Below are 23,707 nucleotides of genomic sequence, written 5' to 3' on the forward strand. Positions count from 1 at the left end.
CTATGGCAATAATCACTGAAGCAGGATTTGCTACTGTAACACTCCTGCACTTTGCTATAGATTGGGTAACAGATTCACTACTCTAACTCTTCCTACTCTGCAAATCTTGCTACCTATAGGAATACAACAGATTCCAACAAGTTGGTCGGAATACAGTTAGATATGGTAAACCTGAGAATGCAGACACTTCTTTCAAACAGTATGAGATTTATGCCTCTTTTACAAAACATAGGCATCCAGCCAGCAAAGCTTTCTGTGATTAGGCAGGAAGGAGCAGGATTTACTTCAATAATAAAGATTAGTCTAACTGAATCAGCTCTAGGGCTGTAAGGGTTATATCAGCCTAAGGGTTATAAGGTGCTTGTACTACAAAATAAGTACTTAGAAGCCAAAACCATATGAAAATATAAATAGATATAAGATGACAAAAGCAGCTGGATATCTTTACACACGCTGTCAACAGCTTTATGAAAATTTTATATACCTGAGGCTCCTCACTGAAAAGTTTTCCTTCATTCACCTCTGTAGACTTATGTGCTTGTTTACTCTACAGAGATAAAATTTGAGGAATTAATATGTATTTTTATTAGATTTTATGCTGTGCTTTACCTGGGTTGGCTGCACGGCCCTATTACTTGGGATAACTCCAGTAAATTTGTACCTAATGCATTTTCATTTTATTGCTGTTTATAGATCATAAAAAATTACCTGAATAATTTCTTCTGTCCTTTAATTTTATTTTTTAAATTTTAAATTTATTTTTGTTTAAGAGTATAAAGGATTGTAAAATAATTACTAAGAAAGCTTCTATTATGTAACAGTATGAAATGGTTGAGAGAGACACCTCAAAGATGTTATACAAACCACCGAGAGCAGGCATTTAGACTCCAAAACCTTTCCAGCAATTTCTGAGCATTTTGTTTTACAAATGTCCATTTCAGATGTAGCATAGCTTTTAGAGCTCTAGTGATGCCATGTGACAAAAAGTATTTTTCAGTATGCAGTTCCACAGTTAAAATCATTTACCTCTTTTTTTTTGGGATAATGAGAGGTCAGTCAGTCCTCCTGCATGGCCTAACAGAAGAAAACACTCAACAAGAATACAATAACAAGGTAAAATGGAGAAAAAGGGAGAGGAAGAATATCTATGTTTTCTAGACTGACTAAGCAAACACAAAGTTATTCGACATGGCCGAAGTTTTAGAGAATGAGCCCCTTACAGTCCATATGAAAATTTCGGGGAGAATCTGGAGAGTGTACATGTGTTGAGAACATGTGCAAGGGATGATCAAGAAAAGTTAGAACAAGTTATTAAAAGTCTTAATTTAAAGTAAATTAATAAACTGTACTTAGATAGTTCCGTTGATACCTTCCTTCATAACTAAGTGGCCTTAATTCAATTTATCTGAATTCATTTCCAAATTAATTCAATTCAGCTGAATTGAATTAAAGCTACTTTGATTCTGGAAAAAGGTGCCTGAGTTAGGGTTTCACTTAAATGCTTTCAAAACTAATTCAGATTAATTTTCCCCAGTGTCTGCAAGCAGACAAAACTCTTAAACTGAGTACAAAGGAAAATGAAGAAATTATGCATGGAGTGCCACTAGAAACTGTTATTTCTAAAATAATATCTTCAGCAACTCAGAATTTATTAATTTTTAACCAATTTTTATGCATTATTTCAATTTTAATGCTTTATTTCAATATATACATATTGAAACCTAGAGAGGAGATAGGCTTGTGCTCTCTCAAGCCCTTTCAGCTGTTAAGTAAAACAGAGTTGGTACCATTACTTCTTCTTTGCAACTCAGCCTGGTATGCTTTCACAACAGCACAAGAGAATGTACTAGCAAAGCTAATGACACAACATGAGAAAAAGTGTTCTTAAGAGTTCTAGTGCTATAAAAGTTTCCCTACACTTTTTTTTTCTTCTTCATAGTCGTGCGAAGACATCACCATAGCTGTATGTGAAGTCTGCAGCCTGTTCGCTTCTTTCGCTGATGTTTAATTTAGTGTCCTAAAGTTGTGAACCTCACTCCAGCACTTGTTCACTGAGCGGAATAAACATCTCCTCCCTGACTCTTCGGGTTATGTAACAACTTCACATGACACATCTGCACATTTTGCCTACAGAAGGTATATTTACTTTTCTGATTCTCCTGCCCATAGCCCAATTGCAGAAGACCCATTTCATTTTAAAGGAAGTTTATTCTCAGATTCTGATAATTATTAAAAAACTCAATTATTTAAACTGAAATATAAGACCAACGAATTTTACTATTGTACCACTTTCAAGGATACTGCAAAATCAGCAAATACATGGTAGCTGATATCAACTGTATAGATCTTCCTGAAAATGGAAGGCACATTAGAAAGAAAATTATCATCTACCTATCTGCTTTTCCTAGTGGTAACAGAGTTTCAGAACAACTAGGATTGCCAGGGCACATCTACTACATAAGTAACTACTACTAGCATAAGTCTGAACAAATATATGACCGTCTAACAAAGTTGAGCAGATCATTAGGAGAAGCAGCTAACCATCAGGTTAACCATCTCATACTTAGAGTTATACTTACTGAATTATTTTACTTTCACTGATGATTTAAATTTGACATATATTAAAGCATCCCTGAGCTTAATGCTAAGTGGAAAAGATAACCTTTTAGACTTTTTAAAATGAAGATATAAAATAGTGTGCTAGTCACTTTATGTTTGTTTGTTTTTTTTAAAGTGGTAACAAACTGTGTAAGTTATTTTCAGGAATTCACAGATCATTAGCCAAACTAAATACAGACTCATTTTTCAGTGCAGTGATTCAATTGGGATTATACAAGAGAAAATCAGGCCCAACTAGTACAGCAGTAGGTTTTCTAAGTATTTATTGCAGATACTCAGCTATCCATAGATTTTAACATTAACTGCTAGTTTTCAGCTATGTCTAGAGTGATCCACATTTTAATGAATCCTCAAGAAACAAAACACTGAGAACCACTGTAGCAAAAGGTATCTAGTGAGTCTGATCCTCTTTGAAAGCTCCTTCCTTAAAGAAACTCTAGCAATTGCACTGTGGAGAAAAACTTAATGCTGAAGCTTCATTCTCCCATTTGATTTGATTTGTTATTTAACAGAATTAAGCTAAAATCTAAGGGTAAGATGCATTTTATTTCAAATACATTACATACATTCTGACATATACTCCCATTAAACATTTACTTACTACAGACTTCACTTAAATCAGACATGAAATTTCTGAAAAGGAGGGATTAAAAAATAGATGCCAGATCAACCAAGTACACTGAAATCCCACAGAGACTGAAAACCATTGTTCTGGTGAACAGGAGCTCTTAATAAAATAGTTTGGAATGCATATGCAATCACATTTCATGTGGAAATTAAGAATGTGCACATTTAAATGATCAGTACCACTTAAATAGTGTATTTGATGTTCTGTGGCATTTCTGTAGATGACTGCTACCATCAGAAATGCAGCGATAAAGGCTGAAGAAACACAACATAGCTGTAAATAACTCTTCAGTCCAATGAGTCTGATAATTATATGCAACTTTGATAAACTATATTTATTAAGAGTTTCAAATCTGTTAGATACTTTACACAGTACTGATCAAAGTGAGCTTATGAAACACAGGAGGCTTTCAGCAATACAATGTCACAGAAATGGGATTTTTTTTTTTCTTCTTTTAAGTGTCAAGTCCTAGGCTTACTCTTTTTCTTTCAGAGTAGCAGCATATGCTGGTCACTGAAGCATACACTACACAGATGTTACATCTACTGTATGACCTGTACATATTGAATTAGCCCTTGTGTTTTTCAATTCTGGTTCATCAGACTTTTGGTCTGAGGGGCTTTAATCTAAATTTAGCAAAAGAATACAATTCAGTGTTATCCTGTCTATCCAAAATTCACAGCCTCCAGCCTGTTTTGATCTAAAACAATTGGCCAACTTTTTTTTTTTTTCTTCCCTCTTTTAATGAGTAATACAGGATGTATGAAAAAATTCAGTACAAGGATTAATGCCAGAAAACCTCCAGGACTGCAGTTTGATGGTGTACAAATATATACTTGCACACAGAGAGGATGTTAACAGATGTGGGCTTTTCAACAATCATAATCACTCCTGTTCTCAGGTTTTTACATTTGCATTCATGGTACATTAAGAAAGAGAAGTCTTTCTACATCTAAGAACATATATGATATAATTTAGTGAATAAATAAAAACAAGTGTGGTACTGGTACTGTAAGACCTAATCCATTAAGATGTCTCAAAACTTCAGATAATTATTTTTCCAAAGAATGAAACAATTTCCTGTATTGACAATCTTCTGGACAGTCAGTTGAGGAAATCCATAAGGCATACAAAGGTGGATATAGAAGAGCAGTACCAGTGTGTCTCCTTTTCTCTATATATTTTTCTCCCAAAGCATCTAGCCTGTTAGACTGGTACTAGAGGCAAGAAACAAGGCTAAATTGAGCTTTGGACTGACCCTTCGTGTCTCTGCTTATATCTCTAAATTCAACACTTTTCACTAACATTTGAAAAAATATTAGATTCAAGTTTCTTACTGAAGTACTGAATCTTCTTCCTAGCTATCATAAATATAATTGTAACTTCTTATTAGTATTTTTTAACATTACTTTTTAGTAACTCATTGATACCAATAGAAGAAATTGGTACAAGGCCTAGATTAAGAGTCATTTAAAGCATTTTTTTTTCTTAAGTTCGTTAAGGAAATCTAATTGTCTGTATTTCATCATGAAGTTCTCTCAGAAAGAAAGTAAAGCTGCATATGAGTTTAATTCCCTAAAAAAAAGACAGTGAAGCAAATTAACTTAACTTAGAAAAACTGTTTGTATATAAAGTCATAAAATTAATATCTATTTAGAATTCCTTTCTCTGTAAAACAGTGCATAAGTGCTTCATTAAAAACTAATCTGGCATTAAAACCACTAAGTTCCTTCACTGATAGTTCAGGAGTACAATAAGAATCATTTAGAATAATGAATTAATTCTTATGTAGAACTATGGAATTTTGAAGATGTGATTTTTATAACTGACAGTCAGGAGATTATGCTATGATCACATCTGTACTTTTCAGGTCTGTATGTACTATGTTAAATAACAGTTCAACTAATTTACAACCTTTCTTTTACACATTTAATATATATTATTCCAACCATACATAAATCAATAATGCAGGAAGAGTTCCCAGTAGGAACATGAATCAGCATATCAACATTTCTTTAGTTAAAAATCAATTTCTCATTGATGGGCTCAGGAAATACTATGCACATCTTTGTGAGATGCCCAATGGGGCAGTAGTCATGCACACTTACATCCTATTTTACAAGTGTAACACATAACATGCAGTTTAAAATGGCAGACAAGAATGAAGAGTTACAGTTTCAGTCAACTCTCCTAATAACACAAGCCTTGTCAAAGTTTTGTTTGTTTTTTTTAAAACAAATAAACAACTCTCTCCTCTCCCTCATCACCAAATGTCTCCCTCTTCCCACACCCTCCAACAATATACGTTTAACAGAGCAGAGACCGATCTCATGAGGACTGCAGACCCAGCAAACTGATTCTACCAAGTTCACTATTTTCCCCTTCCCCTTCCCTCACTCTTTCTACTTCATTTTCCCTCTGTATTTTTTTTTCCTAGGAGACATGCTCAAAGTTCAGAAAATAAATCAAACTCAAATAGCTTATAGGGACCATAAACAAATATTATTCGTCCATGTGTGCACTATTCCTTCCAGAATAACTGTTGCTAACCCCATATACATAGAAACCAGGACTCCAGTCCCCCAAATCAGGAAGCTTGCTTAAAAATTCTGTAATAAAGTTATTTACATACACACAGGTGTATGTGGATGTGTTCTGTAGATGCACACAAGTTTACCATTCTTTTCATACAGTAGAAAATGCCAGAACTTTACCATGATTTTTAAAACAATTTAAAAAAACCCACACATAATTATTTAATCTATGCATTTTTAGTGAATATCACCATATTACATCAAAACTACTGCAAGAAAATTTTTTACTTCACCGATTTTTATACATACTTTTAGATTGATGAATCAGAATATAGTAAGTACTTCTGGATTCACCATGACACAGAACATTTCTCATGCTCTACAAAGTGATAACAGTCAATGAAATAAGGAAATATTGAATCCTTTAACCCAAAAAAGAAACTTAACAGACTTCTACTAGTATCTTTGTGGGGTTTTTTTTTGGAAGTAACAGAAAAATCAGGGGTGAATTCCTTCTCCCAGTTAAGTTCACCAAAACCAGAGAAACAGCATTCTGCCCAATTAAATAACGTCCTCATAAACAGAAAACAGAAAGGCAATATTGGCATTAGTATTTTAACTCAAATTTCACTTCCTGCATCACACAGACAGTTCAGAAGCACACTAATCTTCTCATGAATCAATTCATTGGTATAGGTCTCCTCATAAGTCACTTTAAAAGAGGTATTCTACATAATTGCACCCCTAGGTCTACATTGTGCTTAAAATACAGAGGTAACATACCCACTTCCTGGACTGAACATTTGTGTTCCACTGCTGACTTCCACTACACACTCAGTAACGACTATCTATCTGGTTATATATATAGTCTCTGGGAAACTTCCACAGCATAAAAATTAGAGAGTCCTAAATACCACACAGAAAATCACATATTAACTTTTCTACGTCCACAAAACCAAAAATCACTCAAAAAATCTTTGATACATGACCTCATATACTGCTGTGTTTTCCCTGAGGAGGTCAGATCCTCAACAGGAGCTGCAGCCCACACTGTCACTTTTGTAAGGAAAAGACCGTACCTTTCAGTGAGCACCTTTATGCCACATGCAGGGTTTGAATCCTCCAAAAGGAACCTCCTCACCTCTGTGCCATTGGACATTCCCCCCTAATTATCATATACAGCTGGAGACTGGAAAGTCAGGAAACAATTAGAGTTTCTAGGAGAAAAACTCACATTCAGAAAAAAAACTTCCAGCCATATCACCTGCAAATCATAAAAGCAATCTATTTTAGTGACCTCTTTGTCATCATCAAACGATTTGTGGTCCAACATAAGCCAACAGCAATCAAACCGACCCAGGAAAAAAAAATAAATTAAAAAAAAATTACACCACACTTCTCCAGTTACTAAAATTATCCATTTAGAAATTGTAAATGCCTTCTGTAACAGTAAAGATAGGTAGCAATGAATTAGCTGAAAAACCATGTAGTGAAAAATGTTTTGAGAGACAAAATGTAATTATTTCTTGGATGTTGAAGTATCTTCCATTAGCTGGCATTAATGTTCCTCAGTGGAAATAAAACAGGCATTAGAAAGAAAAATTTAGAAAAGGGTATTTGAAAATATTCAACTTTCATAGAGTTCTATAAAAATGTAAAAAGTTTATTATTAGTATAGTAAGAAAACTAGAATCAGGGTGTAATTCCTCAAATGTCAATCCAGAACCAGGAATTTCAATAGTACTCAGTATTCTACTTGTTCATTATTACCTTTGGGCCATTAAGTTAACTTAAAATATGTTCTAACAACTAATGTACTGGGTTATTAACTGTTAACAGTGTGAATGTGTTTTTGTTATGAGATTTATCTTAATTAGTGTACAAACTATTCTTTAACAGCAGAGTGCACATGAAGGAGTCTGATAGTTTATAACAAGGAAACTAATCTTACCATGTCCTTTGGGAAATCCCAAAGAGAACTTTCCTGTAACAGGAGCAATGGTGCAGAAAATCAGAAGAAAACAGTCTTTTACTCAACCATTGTGGATGAGAGAGGGACAGCATATCTCTCAGATATATATTGACAGCATACATAAAATCAATATGATTCATGTCTGTCCAGGAACAGAAGCATGTTTCACAAGAAAGCAAGTGTGAGTTGAAATAACAGAATTTTATATCAAATACAAGTTGGTAGCTTTCAGTCCTTTTGTCCTTGTATTTATTCTCTTCAAGCTATTCAGATTTCTTTTCCCTTCTTCATACACATACAAGTTAGAAGTCCAAACTCTACACAGCATTAAAGGAGAACCAGTTAAATAACTAAGTTTTTTTTTTTTCTAAATTCAGAATATTGAATAAATAGATACTGTATGTCTGGATAGATTCTAAATCACAATAAAAACCCACTACAGTATAAAATTTAAAACTATATTTTAAAGATTAAAAAACCAGGTAGAATAAATATAAAGAGATGGAGTAGGTAAAATAGAATAAACTTTAAAATCTCTGCATCACATAAAAATATGCCTTTATGACATCATCAACAACCTACCCACAGAGACAGAAGAAACACACCTAGAACAGTTACAGTAAAATCAATATACAGAATTTACACTCAAGCAAACTTTCCCATAAGTTCACAGAGCAAATTCTAAAATGAGTATCAATATCCAATACAAGAAGAGCAAAATGCTTTGGGCACTAAAACACACAAAGAAAAGAATAGGGAAAAGAGAAAAATGGGCAAAAATAGACTGTTCCCAAAGGAAAAGGAACAGGGCAAATTCTGATATGTAATATCACATGTGTGATCTGGATGTTTAATCTTGACATATTTTACAATACTTGGAAGAAAAAATATTTTTAAACCAAAATAAGCTACGATATTATGTATTCCAGCATTGAACCTAGTGTCTCACTGTAATATGCCACAAATATAAAACTGAGAAACTAACTTTTGTTTGGTGGTGTCCTGCTTCACTTGGCAGTGTTTTCTTTATTATATGTTTTCTGAAGTTGTAAAAACTATAGATTCAGAAAAAAAGAAAATTATAACCTTGTACTAATCTGTATGATACAGACATACTCAAAGTTCATCATATTTGATGAGGAAAGTGTTGTAATACTCCCTAAGAAGCAATGTGCACTGTGAAATTAGATGAAAGCATAATGGAAATGATGATGCCAATGTAATACATGTTACATTTATGACTCCTACCAACTTACTAGTTATTAAACTCTAGAAAAAACCCTCCAAAATTACCCTAATGATATATTGTGGCACACTGTAGTACAGCAGTACTTTGTCAAGCATGTTGGCTGGTATTTTGTTAATATGGTGTATGTGGTTATGGAACATTTCAATGTGAATCTTCTCAACAGGAGACTGAAAAACATTTGTGCAATTTTGTAATGTAGAAGTGAATGAAAGAAGATCAAGACTGGGGAACACTTTGTGTTATCATAGAATTATAGATTGGACCAGAAAAATTAATCAAAAGTAGCCATCTTCTGTGCAAGTAGCAGGAAGTATTTTCATTTTGTATTACATTTTAATTGAGTTCACAAATTCAATACATTACTTTGCATTCTAAATTTCCTTAGCTGATCTTATTAACTTGAGAAATTCTGTACACATGCGTCCTAAGCATGGAAAAATGTATCCTAAATGGACAAATTACTCAATGAAGTTAGTAACAATAAGCACATGCTTAAATGAAAGTACTTTCCACAACGAGGTTCACAGGTGATTAGAATATACGTACCATTACAAATTGCCAGTGTAAGAGGAAGGTCCCTGTTAATGAAAAGGTATGATCTAAAGAGCTAGAAGAGACATTGCTACAGGCTTTTGTTGCTTTTGTTTGACTGAAAGAGGACAAAGTATTGCTCAAATCTTAGTCAAAACCAACTGTTTTTGCAGAAGTACCACAGGAAAATATTTTGGAACCTCTAGCTGGGTAACTGCATGTCTTTACACTCTGGCTTTGATGCTTCCTGTGTAAATTGTATTTATTATTTATATAAGAAATAGTTTTTGCGTTAATGAGAATGTTAATTATTGCACACGCTACTAAGCAGCTTCCAAATGGCTATAATTAATTGCCTATAGAGATCCTGAACATTTCACATAGAGTGGATTGTAGGAAAGACATTTTTATTATGAGATCTATTTTCTGCACCTTCAAACTTTTCCCTTCACAATTCCTCTTCAGGTTTTACTTCTGTGCTTTATCCTACCCCAAATGCCTTGTCACTTGTTGGTGGAAATATCTGCATTAAGTTCTTTTCTGCATTCCTATTAACTTCTACATATGAACTTACTATTATTTGTACATTAATTGTATGATCTAACATTCAAAATTTATGCAAGAAAAAACCTTCTCCTACATACTGACTGTACATTTTCCAAAAAGTACCTGAGACAAGAATATTTCTAAAATTATATAATGTCTCAAAGTGGTATAAGTAAGTAATCACACAATTTTGTCAAAACAGTTTACAATTCTTTTTCCATGGTTAGCATGTCTAGTACCCATCATAGTACCAATTTAACTTTTAACATTTTATCATACGGACATCATGTGTAATACAACCTGACAAATCAAAAGGTCAGTCTAGCTCAGAGCATATAAGAAATAAAGAGAATTGAAAAGTTAAAAGGAATACATGGAGAATATTATAAGGAATTCAAATTTCAGAAGTCAGGGATTATATGTGAAAATAAAGATTACTCAAATTTTGAAACTTAACTTGCTAATTCATTAATGCATCAGAATAATAATTAAAGACAGGAAAATAATTTTTATTTGACAAGTATTTTCAATGAAGCTGAAACTGTAAATTACATTAATAAAGTTAATAAAATACTTTCCTTACAGTCAAAGCATGAATCTACAGTCCGCTGTAAACTATACATTTAATTATGCTAGTACAGGACATTTAAAAATTAACTTTACGTTGAAGTAATTTTAGTGAATCAGAGGAATAATTAACTGTTTAACTAATTATCTTTGCACACTGGAGGTAGTTTACAGGATCAAGCTGGAACAGAGATTAGGTTCTACATATGCTTCAGGTCTGATATGAAATGGGAACCAGACACTGGATTCATACTGAATGACATTAAAATCTCATAAAATATTCTCACATTTTGAGAGTTCAAATGTTACAGCAGCCTTCTAGGCGTGTCATTATCGTGATATCCTTAGACCACAGCCTAATGTGCCTCGGGAACATTCCTGTGACAGGATCTCAGTTTGGAGTCCCAGGCTGGGAAGATGCCCTTAAGTCTACTTAAACAGAGGTGAAAATAACCACTCTGTCAAAATACAAGCCACTCTATCAAAAACGAGGAAGATATAGCGGAGCCGTTTTTTTCACCCAGTAGAGTCCAGGCAGGCAGCAAAAGCTCCCTACTAGCAGCAGAAATGGGATCTAAGAGAAGGGATCTGGGTATAAATCCTACAAGAAGAAACTTTTGATCTGCAATAGTGATTAATGATTCTTTTAAAACTTTCATATTGGTTACTGGCTACAGAGTCAGTATTAGATTTAAAGATAAAAAATTCTGTATCAAACTGCAATAATATTTTGCTTTAGGGCATATGGAAACACTGCAATTCAGTCTACAAAAAGACCTACCGTTTATTTAAACCATAAGTAGATTTAGGTATATTTTAACAGTTATCTCCTGAACTCTGAATGGCGGATCTCCTTCAGTGCTTTTAAAATTATTTAATTTTCAAAGTTTATTTTTAACTGTTTTTTTTTTTGTTATTTAAATTTTAAATATTTCTTCCCCTTTTGGTGGCTCTCTATTCCATAATAACCATATCAGTTTAAATTATGTACAGACAACCACTGATTTGTGTCGATTTCCCACCATTGCCAGGAAATATCACTATGGATAAACTACAAAAGCTTTGATTGTATTATTAAGAGAGTTCCTGATCATTGATTTCAGTTTTCTCCCATCAACTGCCCACAAATCGCTTCATGCGTATTCACTTTTTTATTAGTGCAATTGGTTAGCAACAGACAGATGGTGTAAACAATTGTTTATGCTTAGTGAGCAGATGATTTACAATATTATACATTTGAAGAGGGCTACACTTTTTAGCACAAAAATGTATAAACATTCTCTTTTAATAAGCTTTTTAAGGACAACTTTTCACATTTTTACTAGAAGTAAGTTAAATTCATAATTATCATTTGTATTTAGTGATTTTAATTAGATTTTTTCTTATGATTAATCTATGCTAAATAGAGGAAGAATAATCTGAGCATCTAAGATGAAGCTCTAAAGAGTCAGACATAATAACGAGTATAACTTTAAAAATATAGTGACTAAATTGGTAACTAAAACAACCAACTCCCATTACAAATTACTCCCTCCATTACAAATTCTCTCTTTTCCTGAACTTTGCATAGCACAATCAAGTAGGTTCACTTTTTGCCTACATTGAGCAAATATAGAAATAATTTTGCTTGTGGATGATGATAAAGGATCCCATTTTCTCTTATCAGTTACAATTCTACAGATCATTCTATTGAACAATGAAGAAACACAACTGATTTCAGAATGAATTAAAGTCTAAAGTCTAAAAGTTTCAGAGAACAAAAATGAATTAAAACATCTTGCTTTTCAGGATTAAGACAAAGGAATATATTCAGTCTGTTTATTCACATATCATGTTTAAAACCTGAGTACACCATAATGTTAAAACCTAAAGGCATGAAACTAACATTTAGCTAAATCTATAATCTCCTGTATTGGCTTTTATAATAGTTACAAATTCCTATACAGGGGATAACTAGTGATCCACCTAATAACGTCACTTCTGTCAGAATATATATCACATACTTCAAAATTGCTTTGAACGGTAGTAAGTTTACTTCCTTTCTCCTGGCTTCTTTCTTTGTGTCATCAGTAAAGTTTCCTTTCTGCATGTTGTGTAAAGTCAGCTAGGTTCAAAAAACATTAGGGAAGATTTTATTGAGATCTTTATACTGTAACGTTCTGTCAACATTTTGGGAAGGGGCTTCAAATAAATTTTCTAACTTACTCTGTGTACTGGACACAAGCATGCTGATAGGAGAGATGAGAAATTTGCATTTATGGTAGAATTCTTTACAATAGGAGAGAAACACCAGTGCTTGACCATCAAACTTTCAAGAGATTCATTTACTAGAAATACTGGTACACAGTTTCTGAAGGAATACAAAATATATTGGTAGAGCTGACAAAGAAAACTTTCCAATTCATGCAATACCATGTATATTTCTATATTGATAACACTATCCCATATATTGCAGAATGTTTCAGGGTTGCTTCTTGCAGAAATCTTGTATCTTTTAAATGTTTGACATTTGGTTTTCACCTTATGGATGCCAAACTCTTTTCAGAAACAACTTTCTCTTTCCTATAGAGAGACATGTTAACAGTGTCCACAGAAGAAATGAACTCCATTGCAAGAAACAAATGTAATCTGTTCTTCCATAATTAAGATAACTCCTTTGTACCAGAAGCTCTTGAGAGCACAGACTACCATATGGACTGCATACCATACAGAAGATTAAAAGGCACCAAAGAGAAAATAACTTCAATCAAAATACTTTCTAAGTTCAATAAACTAGTAATATTGTCCAGAAAAGTATCATTTTTTCATAGTAAGTACTTCAAGAAATAAGCCTATTAAACTGACATACAGCTGAAGGATAACAAAAATTCAACTCTGCAATACTTAAATTTAATAACACGCTCAGCCAAATGCAAAATTCCATTTCCTGCTAGATCAAAATTTAATTGTTACACTTCATTATTTGAAGTGCACTAACAATAGTGCATTCTATTAAAAGACTTATTTATTATTGTTTTTCTTTGGCTACTACTCAAAAACTCTAATGTAACACTTTCCCTTTATATAAAGTTCAAATTTCTATTCACATCCTGCTTTCCTGCATTCCACCTGATTACATAAGTGGAATATCTGTTAGCACAACAAAATATGCTACACCAGTTTAAGGCCACTTACATGTTGAAATTATTAACCATTTTACAATGCTAACAAGACATGAAATATATTTTCCAAACTGGTATTCTGCTTAAAAGTACTACTGAAAACACACTGAAATAAATAAGTTAAATTCACGACTGTACAGACTTACTCTGGTAGAAGAATTCACCAAGGATCCATTCAGATTGCCAGTGTTGCACTTGAAATTCAAATACTGATCAGGATGGTGATTTGTTTCCCAGCTTCCCAAATCACGCACCACTGACTTGTCATAATTTGCAGGTATTTTCTGGAAGGCAGTGCAAGTAATTCCTGTGAAACTAGATGGCTTGACCATAAAAGCCTCCAGAGCAATATTACGAGATACCTGTGGAAACATTGACAAGTAGACATGTTAACTCATTAAGCATAATTGCATTGTTATATGTACATTTATGTACATGTACACATATGTACATGTGTATTTACTGTATATACTTACTTTATAAAGGATTGTGCATGCACACATTTCCATACATACTTGTAGGGTAAGAAAGAAAGTGGAACTTATTTTAAAAACTGATCTAGAATTCTACAACAGCATAGTTGGTTTACTTGAATCTTCTTTAGGAACGTATCAGTTTATATCAGCCATATCAGTTATTATTATATCAGTTTTGCAATTGTGTCATTATCAGCTTCAATAGAATCAACCTTGATTCAAAGCAATACAGTTATAAAGTGAATTAGCAACAGCAGTATTAGGAATTCTTTTTAAAAATAACAAGGATGTGCTTTGTACCTCAGAAATGAAACAGAAAGATGTTTACCTATTTAGTAGATGGATTGGTTTTTTACACATCACAGAATATTGAACATGACCATCCGGTTCAATGCAACACCACCTTATATGTCTTTGGTCTGCCCTTTAGTGAGGTGATGTTTCTAGATGGTGATCGTAGCACACTGCAGAGACATGCATCTCCATCATAAACAAGAACACTTATTTCAGCACAGTCCTGTGCATGAGATGAATAGCTCATGTCATAATCAGGTTGACTCGCTTAGACTGGCACCACACTGACTGGAGTATATGGTTTCTGCTTGCAGGCATAGATTGTTTAGGGATCTATGAGTGTATGTATTTTGCACATTGATTGCAATGTAAAGATACCTGAGTTAAGCCACAAACTAGCAGGTTTATCAGAAGGACAAATGTACAAATGTGGCAGTTTTATATTACTGTACATTGCTTCTGTTATGCAAGCTAGCAATACAGAAGTACCTTAAATACACCTAGTACAAGTGGTGTGAATCCTTCAGAATCTGGGGCATCATATGAGTTGTGCTGACAAGAAATTACTTCACCAAAGAAAATCACATTAATTCATACTAATAAATGAACGAAAGAAGATGTTTTGCATTAGAAAATAAGGGCAGGATAGAGGGCAGCCTAACTGTGTAAAAGTCATGGTATCAGAACAAATTAAATCTTAGCATGAAACATAGTGCATGGCTTATGGTCCTCTTTTGAACTTTATGAAAAGGTTTTTGAGTGCATCTTCTTTGGTCACTGATGATTCTGCATATGTCCAAAATGAAAGTACTGAAGTCTCATTAAGCAATTTATTTTATTTTTTGTTGAAATTAGACAAAGTCCAGAAGTTTTCAGCATATTTTTTTTCATATAAAAAGTAACATATATATTACTATTAAAGTAAAAGTAACCTAAAGATTATTTTCAGTTGTTTCTAAATTCCTAAAATATCCCTTTTAAAAATTAAATTTCCACCTTTTATGTCTTTGCTTGAAGGCGATTTCTTCCTACACTTGAATAAAAATGCCAAAGATCATTAAGAATCAAGTAAGTTTTGTACTAAAAATCCAGTGGCTGTTCATTGAAAAGTCCTGAAACCTGAAATTATGTTTACCTGGATATTTTTTTTGTACCATCTGTAGATAACCTTTCAAGGAGTTAAAAAATTTACTGCTGACAGAATACTATCATCCATATCAAAAGAATCAAGCTACATGACTCAGGTAAAACTCCTGCGTGGTAACAGGTTTTCTTTAAGGAAAAGCCATTTAATTATTCACAATTTCGTATTTCCTGCTGTAGAATGAGCATAACACTCGTTTCCTATTTCACATTTGTGAAGTGATGGTGAATGAGATGGTGAATAAGATAATGTTTTAATGAGGATTCAAGTGATTTCACAACAGTAAGCCCTATTTTAAAAAATTTGAATATTAAATTCTTTAAACACTTGGGGTTTTCCACTCTCAAAATATACTTGTAAAGGCCTAACAATGTTCAAACTGTGAGCATGCCATTCTCAGCATATAGAAACAGATGGGTGACATGCAAAGTAAAGCAGTGTTTATTATGTAGGATTGTAAAATGAGCTACAAAATGGATACAGATGAACTCAGAGCAAAATTATCCATGGAAACAAGCCACAATCAGGTACATGTTATGAAAAGCCACAAGCTAATCTTGTCTCTAAGCAGTACAGATACAGAAAACGATAATTTGTGTGTCCTAAACCTCAGCTAAAGGCACTGCTCAGCAGAAGAGCCAAAGGGGATTGTTACCCAGGTAAGCTGAGAGCAGCGCCGAAGGCTGCAAAGACTGAGAGCACAAATAAAAAGCCATGCTGCAATTAGCCTAAAGTATTCTGACAGTCTCACCAACTGGAAAATGAAATGACAACTCTTCAGGGTGGGTTTGACAACTATTGCACGCACCTGAGAGGGGACTATTGAGATAAGTTTAATCATCAGCAGGAAGTTTTCCTTTTTCAAACTGCACATCTAACATGTATACACAGCAATAAAATAAAAGCAGGAGTGAAGAAGTGCCTCAGAACAATACTGAAGGGAAATTGCTTCAGGGTTGCTTTGGGATACAGATCCATGCTGGGACCTCTCTGTTCCAAGGGCAGCCCTCGCCTCTCTGGCTGCACCGAGGGCCTCTGAGAGGGCTCCCATCTCCTTCCATCTGAGGCTCCTGCAAGGCCTCACCTGAGCTCCGTGTTGGCTGCATTGCAGCCCTATTGCCCCAGGCCCATCATTGACCTGTAGCTGGTCTCCTCACCACAGCCTGGCCTGGCAACCGCTCGGCTGCAGATGGGTTCGGTTATGATCACTGGGCCTGCTCCTCACCCTGATCTGCAGCTTCCTGCTTGCAGTGTCCCCTGCCTGGCCTTATCACCACCCCTGAGGATATGCCCCTAGGCTGGGGCTGCCCCCAGCCTGCCCTGCTCCCCAGCTGGGGCCAGGCCCCAGACATTGTGACATCCCGAGAAGAACCTTTTGTCTACAGGACTTCTCTAAAATTTTCAATACCATACAGCAGAATAACATATTCTTTGTTTTACTGTTATATAATTATTAAAAGAAGCATTAAACATATCATATTTTATATTTAAATACGTTAAATTATCTAGTATTTGAAAGTTGCTACTGGACATTCTTCCTGTAGAATGTTTTGTATGCCATTTGACAGCAAGGGAGACTTAAGATCTAAACAAAGGTATCTTCTTGCCATTTTTCTGACCTTGAAATTAGTCATTCCACAAACTCACAGACCTGGAAAAACATTTTTGTCTTCCAAAAATGATGCAGAGTAACAGTCATGGCTCCCAAGTATTTCAAGGCCAGGTTGGATGAGGCTCTGAGCAACCTTATCTAGTTGAAGATGTCCCTGCTTCTTGCAGGGGGGTTGGACTAGATGACCTTTGAAGGTCCCTTCCAACCCTAACCATTCTATGATTCTAAATAGCTTTTCAATGTACAGGGAACACAATCGTGCATATGTTACATGACTGACACAGTTCATAGAGGTTCCTTTTTTTTTTTTTTTCATGAATTGTATTACAAGCTAGCAGCTACCTAAGCTACCTAAGCTTTGGGGTTTTCTTTTGCTGTTGTTTAAGATAAAGACAGCAGATGCAATTTCTGGAAGACAGTTTGCTGGCTGGCCTCCCAAAGGAACAGAAGTGTTTCGTATTGCATGAGATGACACCAGAAAAGCACCACAGCTTTGTTTATTTACAAATTGCACTCGACAGTAAACTAATTCTCCTACAGAAAACTGTAAGAAGCAGAAAGATTACGCATGGCAAAAAGGTTAGTGACACAGATCTATATTTGAGTACACAGAAATACTGTTTACAGTAATATCAGAAGCTTCTGGAACTAGTGACAAGAAAAAAAAAATGACCTTTGGCACTTGACATTTAAAAGAAATTTAAGTATAAAGCAACAGAGCCCCTCTAGCTATCACATTGTAAAATACTTCTAAAAGGCACATTATTGTCTCTATATATTTAATATAAATAAATATTTTTAGCAAATTTGATTATTTTATGTAAAGGGGAATTATTTCCCATTTTAGAAAATAGTCCAATATATTTTTGTCTTTGTTTGAAAGACTGCTTTTCTAAAAATATACAGTGAAGGTCATTACACTATTTGGCTCAGCCTATAATTCAGCTTATCCTAGAATTCCTTTTTTTTTATTTTTACTTTTATACCTTATTGCTGTAAATATAACTAACACTGAACTCATTTTTAAATAGTGGATTCATTTAAATACAGGGGACAACTGAGAAAACAATGAAGGCTGTCTAAAATTAAGCAAGCAAGCAAACCAACCCAAGAAGCAATAAGGCTTTAAAATACTTATCTAAAATTCTAAAAGGATAAGTTTCAAGCTTCTGATTTAGATGCATGCTATTTAGATGTTGAAACTGGCAAAAAACCCACAGTTTCTCAGTGTCCAAATGACAAACCCTCAGTGTCTAAGTGACAACTTCATGTAGGTGGAGGCTACTGCTACATTTCCTTCTGAAAACCTAGAACTAACCAAAAATTAGTAATCTTTATGACAAGATACACCCTTTTTTTGGATAATTTTCTAAATGTTTTAAGCAAGTATTGTCTAGAATCTTCCTGAACAGCATGTTGAAATCTTCACACAGCAAAGGAGCATGTCATCTTTTCTCCTATTAAAAATTTCACTCACTCAACTTGGACCTTTCAAAATAAATCCATATACTATAGTGGCAAGAACAATAGAAAATGAGTTAACAGTAAGAACACTAGAAATATGCTGTTATGAACAGTCTACTGTAAGAAAAAATACAATAAATCTAAGTCAAGAAAAAACATTTTTTAATACTATCAGTGATACTCAAAAAAAAATGCTTTGGTCTTCCAAATAGAATCCAGGAGAAGGGAAAAAAAAAAATTGCAGAATCCAAGTATATCTACATAAATCACCTCTCCTATGTATCTGGTTTACACAATCTCACTTCTCTGTATACTACTTGGTTGCAAAAATTGTGAAGAAAAATGGCATTTTTAAAATAAAAATGCCATTTTTAAAATAAAAATGCCAAAAAGCAAAAAGCTTTGTAATTTTATGAAATACCTTTGATATAACTTGAATATTGTTTGTCAGTATTTGACTTGCAATGTGTTCCACACATCGTACAATCCTGGTGCATGCTTTGTCTTCCTTTTGAGCCATCCACAACACATGGTCATCAACCAACATTATATTGCTGGCAATTTCAATAAGAGCATCCCCAATCTGTAAGAGAAAAAAAAAAAAACTGTCTGGAAAACACACAAAACTAGGAAAAGAGTACACAATAATACAACTGAAAGCAGGCACCTTATTTCTCTTAGTAACCATCATTCAAAGACAGTTTTGATTCTATTAAGAAAATTAAATGGACTGAAAAACAAAGACGAAGAAAAGTGCAATTCACTTCAAGGAAAAACTTCTTGATTCACAATTTTAAAGCTTATCTTCAAGATACACCACAAAAATTGAGTGTGTCTTTGAGCATTAAATTGAATCCCAGAATTATTACCCTCTTTCTTGAACTAATTAAAATCGACCATGCCCTTCTAAAGAACTGCTTCATGTTTAATCAAAAGACATCTGGGGAAAAAATAAAAGGAAAAAAAAGAAAGAGGGAAAATATATTTGAAAGACATTTTTGTTACAGACATAGTGAGGTAAATTTGAGATATAATTCAGGTGCTGATACAAACGTGCGTCATCTTGTTGGCTACACAGAAATTGTGGGCTTATAGATTTGGATGTTTTATTTCACTCTTGTGGCTAACCCAAAGTGAGAAATCTTTGTTTTGCCAGATGACATTTTGCAGATTTTGCTAAGTATGACTATGTGTTTCAAATTTTTATTAGTATATTACACTTAGAAAGAATAAACATCACTGTGCATATTTTTTCTGATTATTTAAAATTGAAATGAAGATATTTACTTTTTAAAATTCTAACACTTAATTTGAGTGAGATTTCAAAATTTACATTACCATTATTTTTGAATGCAAAGATATGCCAAAGATATACAAAGTTGTCACAAATAAACCTGAATAAAAAAGTATATAGAAGAAAAAAAAAATGACTGAGAAAAATACAGTTAATGAAACATTCAAGAGGCTAAAAAGTCAAACTAATAGAAACAGAAAAATAAGGCAAATATACAGATAACTCAGTTGGAAGGAAAAAAGAAATTCAGCAATGATGAAAAAGGTTTAAGGAATGACTGAGTTTATAAAGTTAGTTCTGCATTTTCAATAAAAAGTACATAAATTTCACAAGCATTGCAAGGGATACAGAAATAATGGGACCATGTGTGAAATTTTATGTGACTGTTCCTGAAATATTTAATTTATTTTTGAGAACATAATTAGCAGATAATTCTAGATGGCTTTTGACAATGTGACAGAGTTATTGATACAATGAATAATAATAAAACAAATTAAGAGACTGGAGTGATTTATGAGAAATGATTAAAGCATACACTAGTCAGCTAAGCAGTAACTTACTCAGAGCAGAACAATAGTCTATAAATATACAAAAGGAGACAAATAAGAGGAAGTAATTTATATTATAATTAAATCCATTAATGAAGAGTAAAGGCATGGCATTAAAATACAAAAATTTGGGCTAATATGTGTACATCTCCCTGGCAAAATCTGTAATATATTGCAAATATGTCCCCAGTGCAGCTCTGTTGAAGCTCTGTTGTTTGAGAGATGAACTACGAGTGGACAAAGTACCACTAACTTGTATAAAAATTAATAATCCTGTGCTGACTGGGAGAGGCACACTCAAAGAGGATTTACAGAAACTATACTAGTTTAGCTAAAATGTTTTTTAAATTTAATTTCTGTGATTTGATAAATCACAGAAAACCTCTGTATTTTCATTAATTTCTAATGGTTTTATATAACAGTAGTTTTAGCTGCTAGTCAATTCCAAACTAATATACCTTTGTTCATATGTTGCCTTGTATTAAATGAAGTTCAATCCTATTTATAATTAGATGAGTACAGTCTTATGTGTGAAACTACTGACACTTCACATGTATTTTTGTACCTTATAAGTTAAGAAATGGGTGTTAGTAAAGAGCTCAATAAATGAAGTGAACCTGAGAGAGGAAAAAGTGTAAAGTTCAAAACAGAAGAAGGAAACAGAGACAAATTAGGATAAATGTTCTAAATTATGAAAACAATAAAGGATTATGAAGTAAGAGATGTAGAGATAAGTGGTGGAGATGGAGATGTTTTGATATCAAAAACCAGAAACTGAAATCTATTCGAAGGTAGAAGAAATCAACTACAAGATTAGAGATGGTGCTCAATTTTAATAGATAATGCATCAGCTGCTAGAAAAATAAAGAGGCTTTATGGTAAATCCAACTGTTTCTTTTGGATGGTAAATTTTTGTTTTGTCAGAAAGCAGTAAGATCCTATCAGGATTTTGAGCTGAAATACAGTTGTAGCTTTGAAACATGATTCTTGGAGAGCACTTAATAATACACTTTAGGTCTGGCGTATAATGATGAAATGGAAGTTGGAGGGTTTCTCAGATCAGCACTAAAATGTTAACTGTTACAATCCCCAGAGCCAGAATGGAATGAACATTGCCAAACCAAAAGAAAACAAATGTCTTAACTGTAGCTATCATGTACAAAAATTACAGGTTATGCAATCTTCATGCAAGCAGTTACTCTGAAAATTAACAGTAAAAACTATGATGAACATTGCTGTTCTTTATAAAAGCCTATTTTTCCCATAGGGTTTGCATAACTCTCTGATTAGATTTCCATGTAAAAATGCCATACATTACGCTAAAAGTTTCTGTAGAAAGTTCCACTTAAAGATACATTTTTTTTTTCTCTTCACATGAAATGATACATACTTTCAAAACTCAGTGAAAACCTCTTGATGAAACATACAAAAACAAAAGATGTGTAACTCCAGTGGCCAGATGGAGAGGCACCTTAGAGTTCACTCTAATATGTTAGACATAGTAGAAATTAAAGTGAAAATTAAAGAAATGGCTTATTGAAAAAAAAATATTTCTAAGCAGCAATGCCTTTGTCAGTCAGATGAGATGGCTTAGTTGTCCTTTTTAGCATAAAGAAACCTGTCAGTGTATAAACAGAACATTTGCAATCAGAACACCAGCAATCAATTTTAGAAGCTACTCTTCATGTGTGCCTGCATACATTAAGAACAGGGCCATATGTGAAGACTTCACTTCTAAGTGACACTTTTTTCAGCATAGAGAAGATATCTTACATCTTCAACTTCATCCACGAAGACAATTAACTTTTCCATTATATAAGCCAAATATATTACATCCATTTTATCTGCAAAGTGGGAAGCACCTCTTGTGTAGGCTGTCAGCTGGCGGGAAAATTCAAGGACGGTTGTCAAATTGATGTGCATCTGAAAACACACGAGAATTGTTAGGTGTAATAAATCAGGTAATTTTGTTCTCTTTTAAAAACTGGAAATCATGTCCATTTGCTTGCTACAATTTCAGAGAGTTATACACATCAGCAGTACCAGGGACATAAATTTCAGGGGCATATGAATATATCTTCAGCATTAGGTCTTAGATTTCATTGCTGTAATCTGAAGACACCACCACAACAGGCCAACAAATTTTGAAGATTTTTGTCAACTTTTTGTATACCGTAATTAACTGGCATCATGAAATATTATATGAAGCTATTAACCTTACCTTGCCTATATCTTTAGATGATCTTGACAACAACAGTATCAGTGAGGGTTCATACATACAGTGGTGCATGGTGGGAGAACAAGGGACAATGGTAGAAAGAAGAGAAATTCAGACTGGTTATGAAGAAAGTCTTTTCTGCCATGAGGACAGCCAGGCATTTGAACAGGTTACTGCCAGAGGTTGTACAGCCTCCATCCTCAGAGGTTTTAAAGATCTGAGTGGTTAAAGCCCTGAGAAACCTGGCCTAACCTCATCGCTTACCTTACTTTGAGCAGGAGGATGGACTGGATTCTAAAGACTTTCCTTCCAAAAAGAATTACTATCCTGTCATTCTACTGGCTTTCTTAATATAGTAATTATTCTTATCTTAGTATGAATACATCTGAAAACAAACTTCCTATGGTGTTGTCTAGCACCACTGTTTGGGAAGAAATTATCAAGGAAATTGAAAGGGGTAAAAGTTAGCACAGCAGTTACAGGTCTGTGCCATTCTCCATGCTGTTCCCTCTTACGCTCTTTTTTTTTTTCTCATTACTTTCTATCCATTTACTTTTTTATCTCATTTGCTCTTTTACTTACCCATAAGAAATCATTTAAGTACTGCTTTTTTGGAAGACATCAAAAAGGCGTTCTAAAGTAGTTTTCTTTTCTACAGCTCTTTTAATATGTTATGGACAATGGCAATGAGGAAAGGCACTTCAGCTGACAAAACTCTGATAGAGGACTATCTTTCTGGTAAAAATGCAGGAACAAAAATACTAAAATGAAGGCAATAAATGCCGTGCACTTGTTCCTATTACAACTTAATTTGCCAAACAAACACACTGTCTTTCAAGTAAAACTTTTT

General features: G+C 33.8%; 1 protein-coding gene across 1 annotated transcript in view; it reads right to left on the minus strand.

The window, feature by feature from the left end:
• Nucleotides 1–23,707, minus strand: part of LOC104483131 (adhesion G protein-coupled receptor A3-like) — a 279,708-nt gene that overhangs the window by 113,959 nt on the left and 142,042 nt on the right. Inside the window, exons 10-12 of the mRNA XM_086752545.1 lie at nt 22,413–22,562; nt 19,219–19,380; nt 13,954–14,169 (exon numbers count right to left, since the gene is read on the minus strand). Coding sequence (XP_086608671.1) covers nt 13,954–14,169; nt 19,219–19,380; nt 22,413–22,562 — 528 coding nt within the window. The remainder of the gene's footprint in view (nt 1–13,953; nt 14,170–19,218; nt 19,381–22,412; nt 22,563–23,707) is intronic.

The sequence above is a fragment of the Chlamydotis macqueenii genome, chromosome 7 (assembly GCF_036417535.1).
Source record: "Chlamydotis macqueenii isolate bChlMac1 chromosome 7, bChlMac1.mat, whole genome shotgun sequence".
Taxonomy (NCBI): domain Eukaryota; kingdom Metazoa; phylum Chordata; class Aves; order Otidiformes; family Otididae; genus Chlamydotis; species Chlamydotis macqueenii.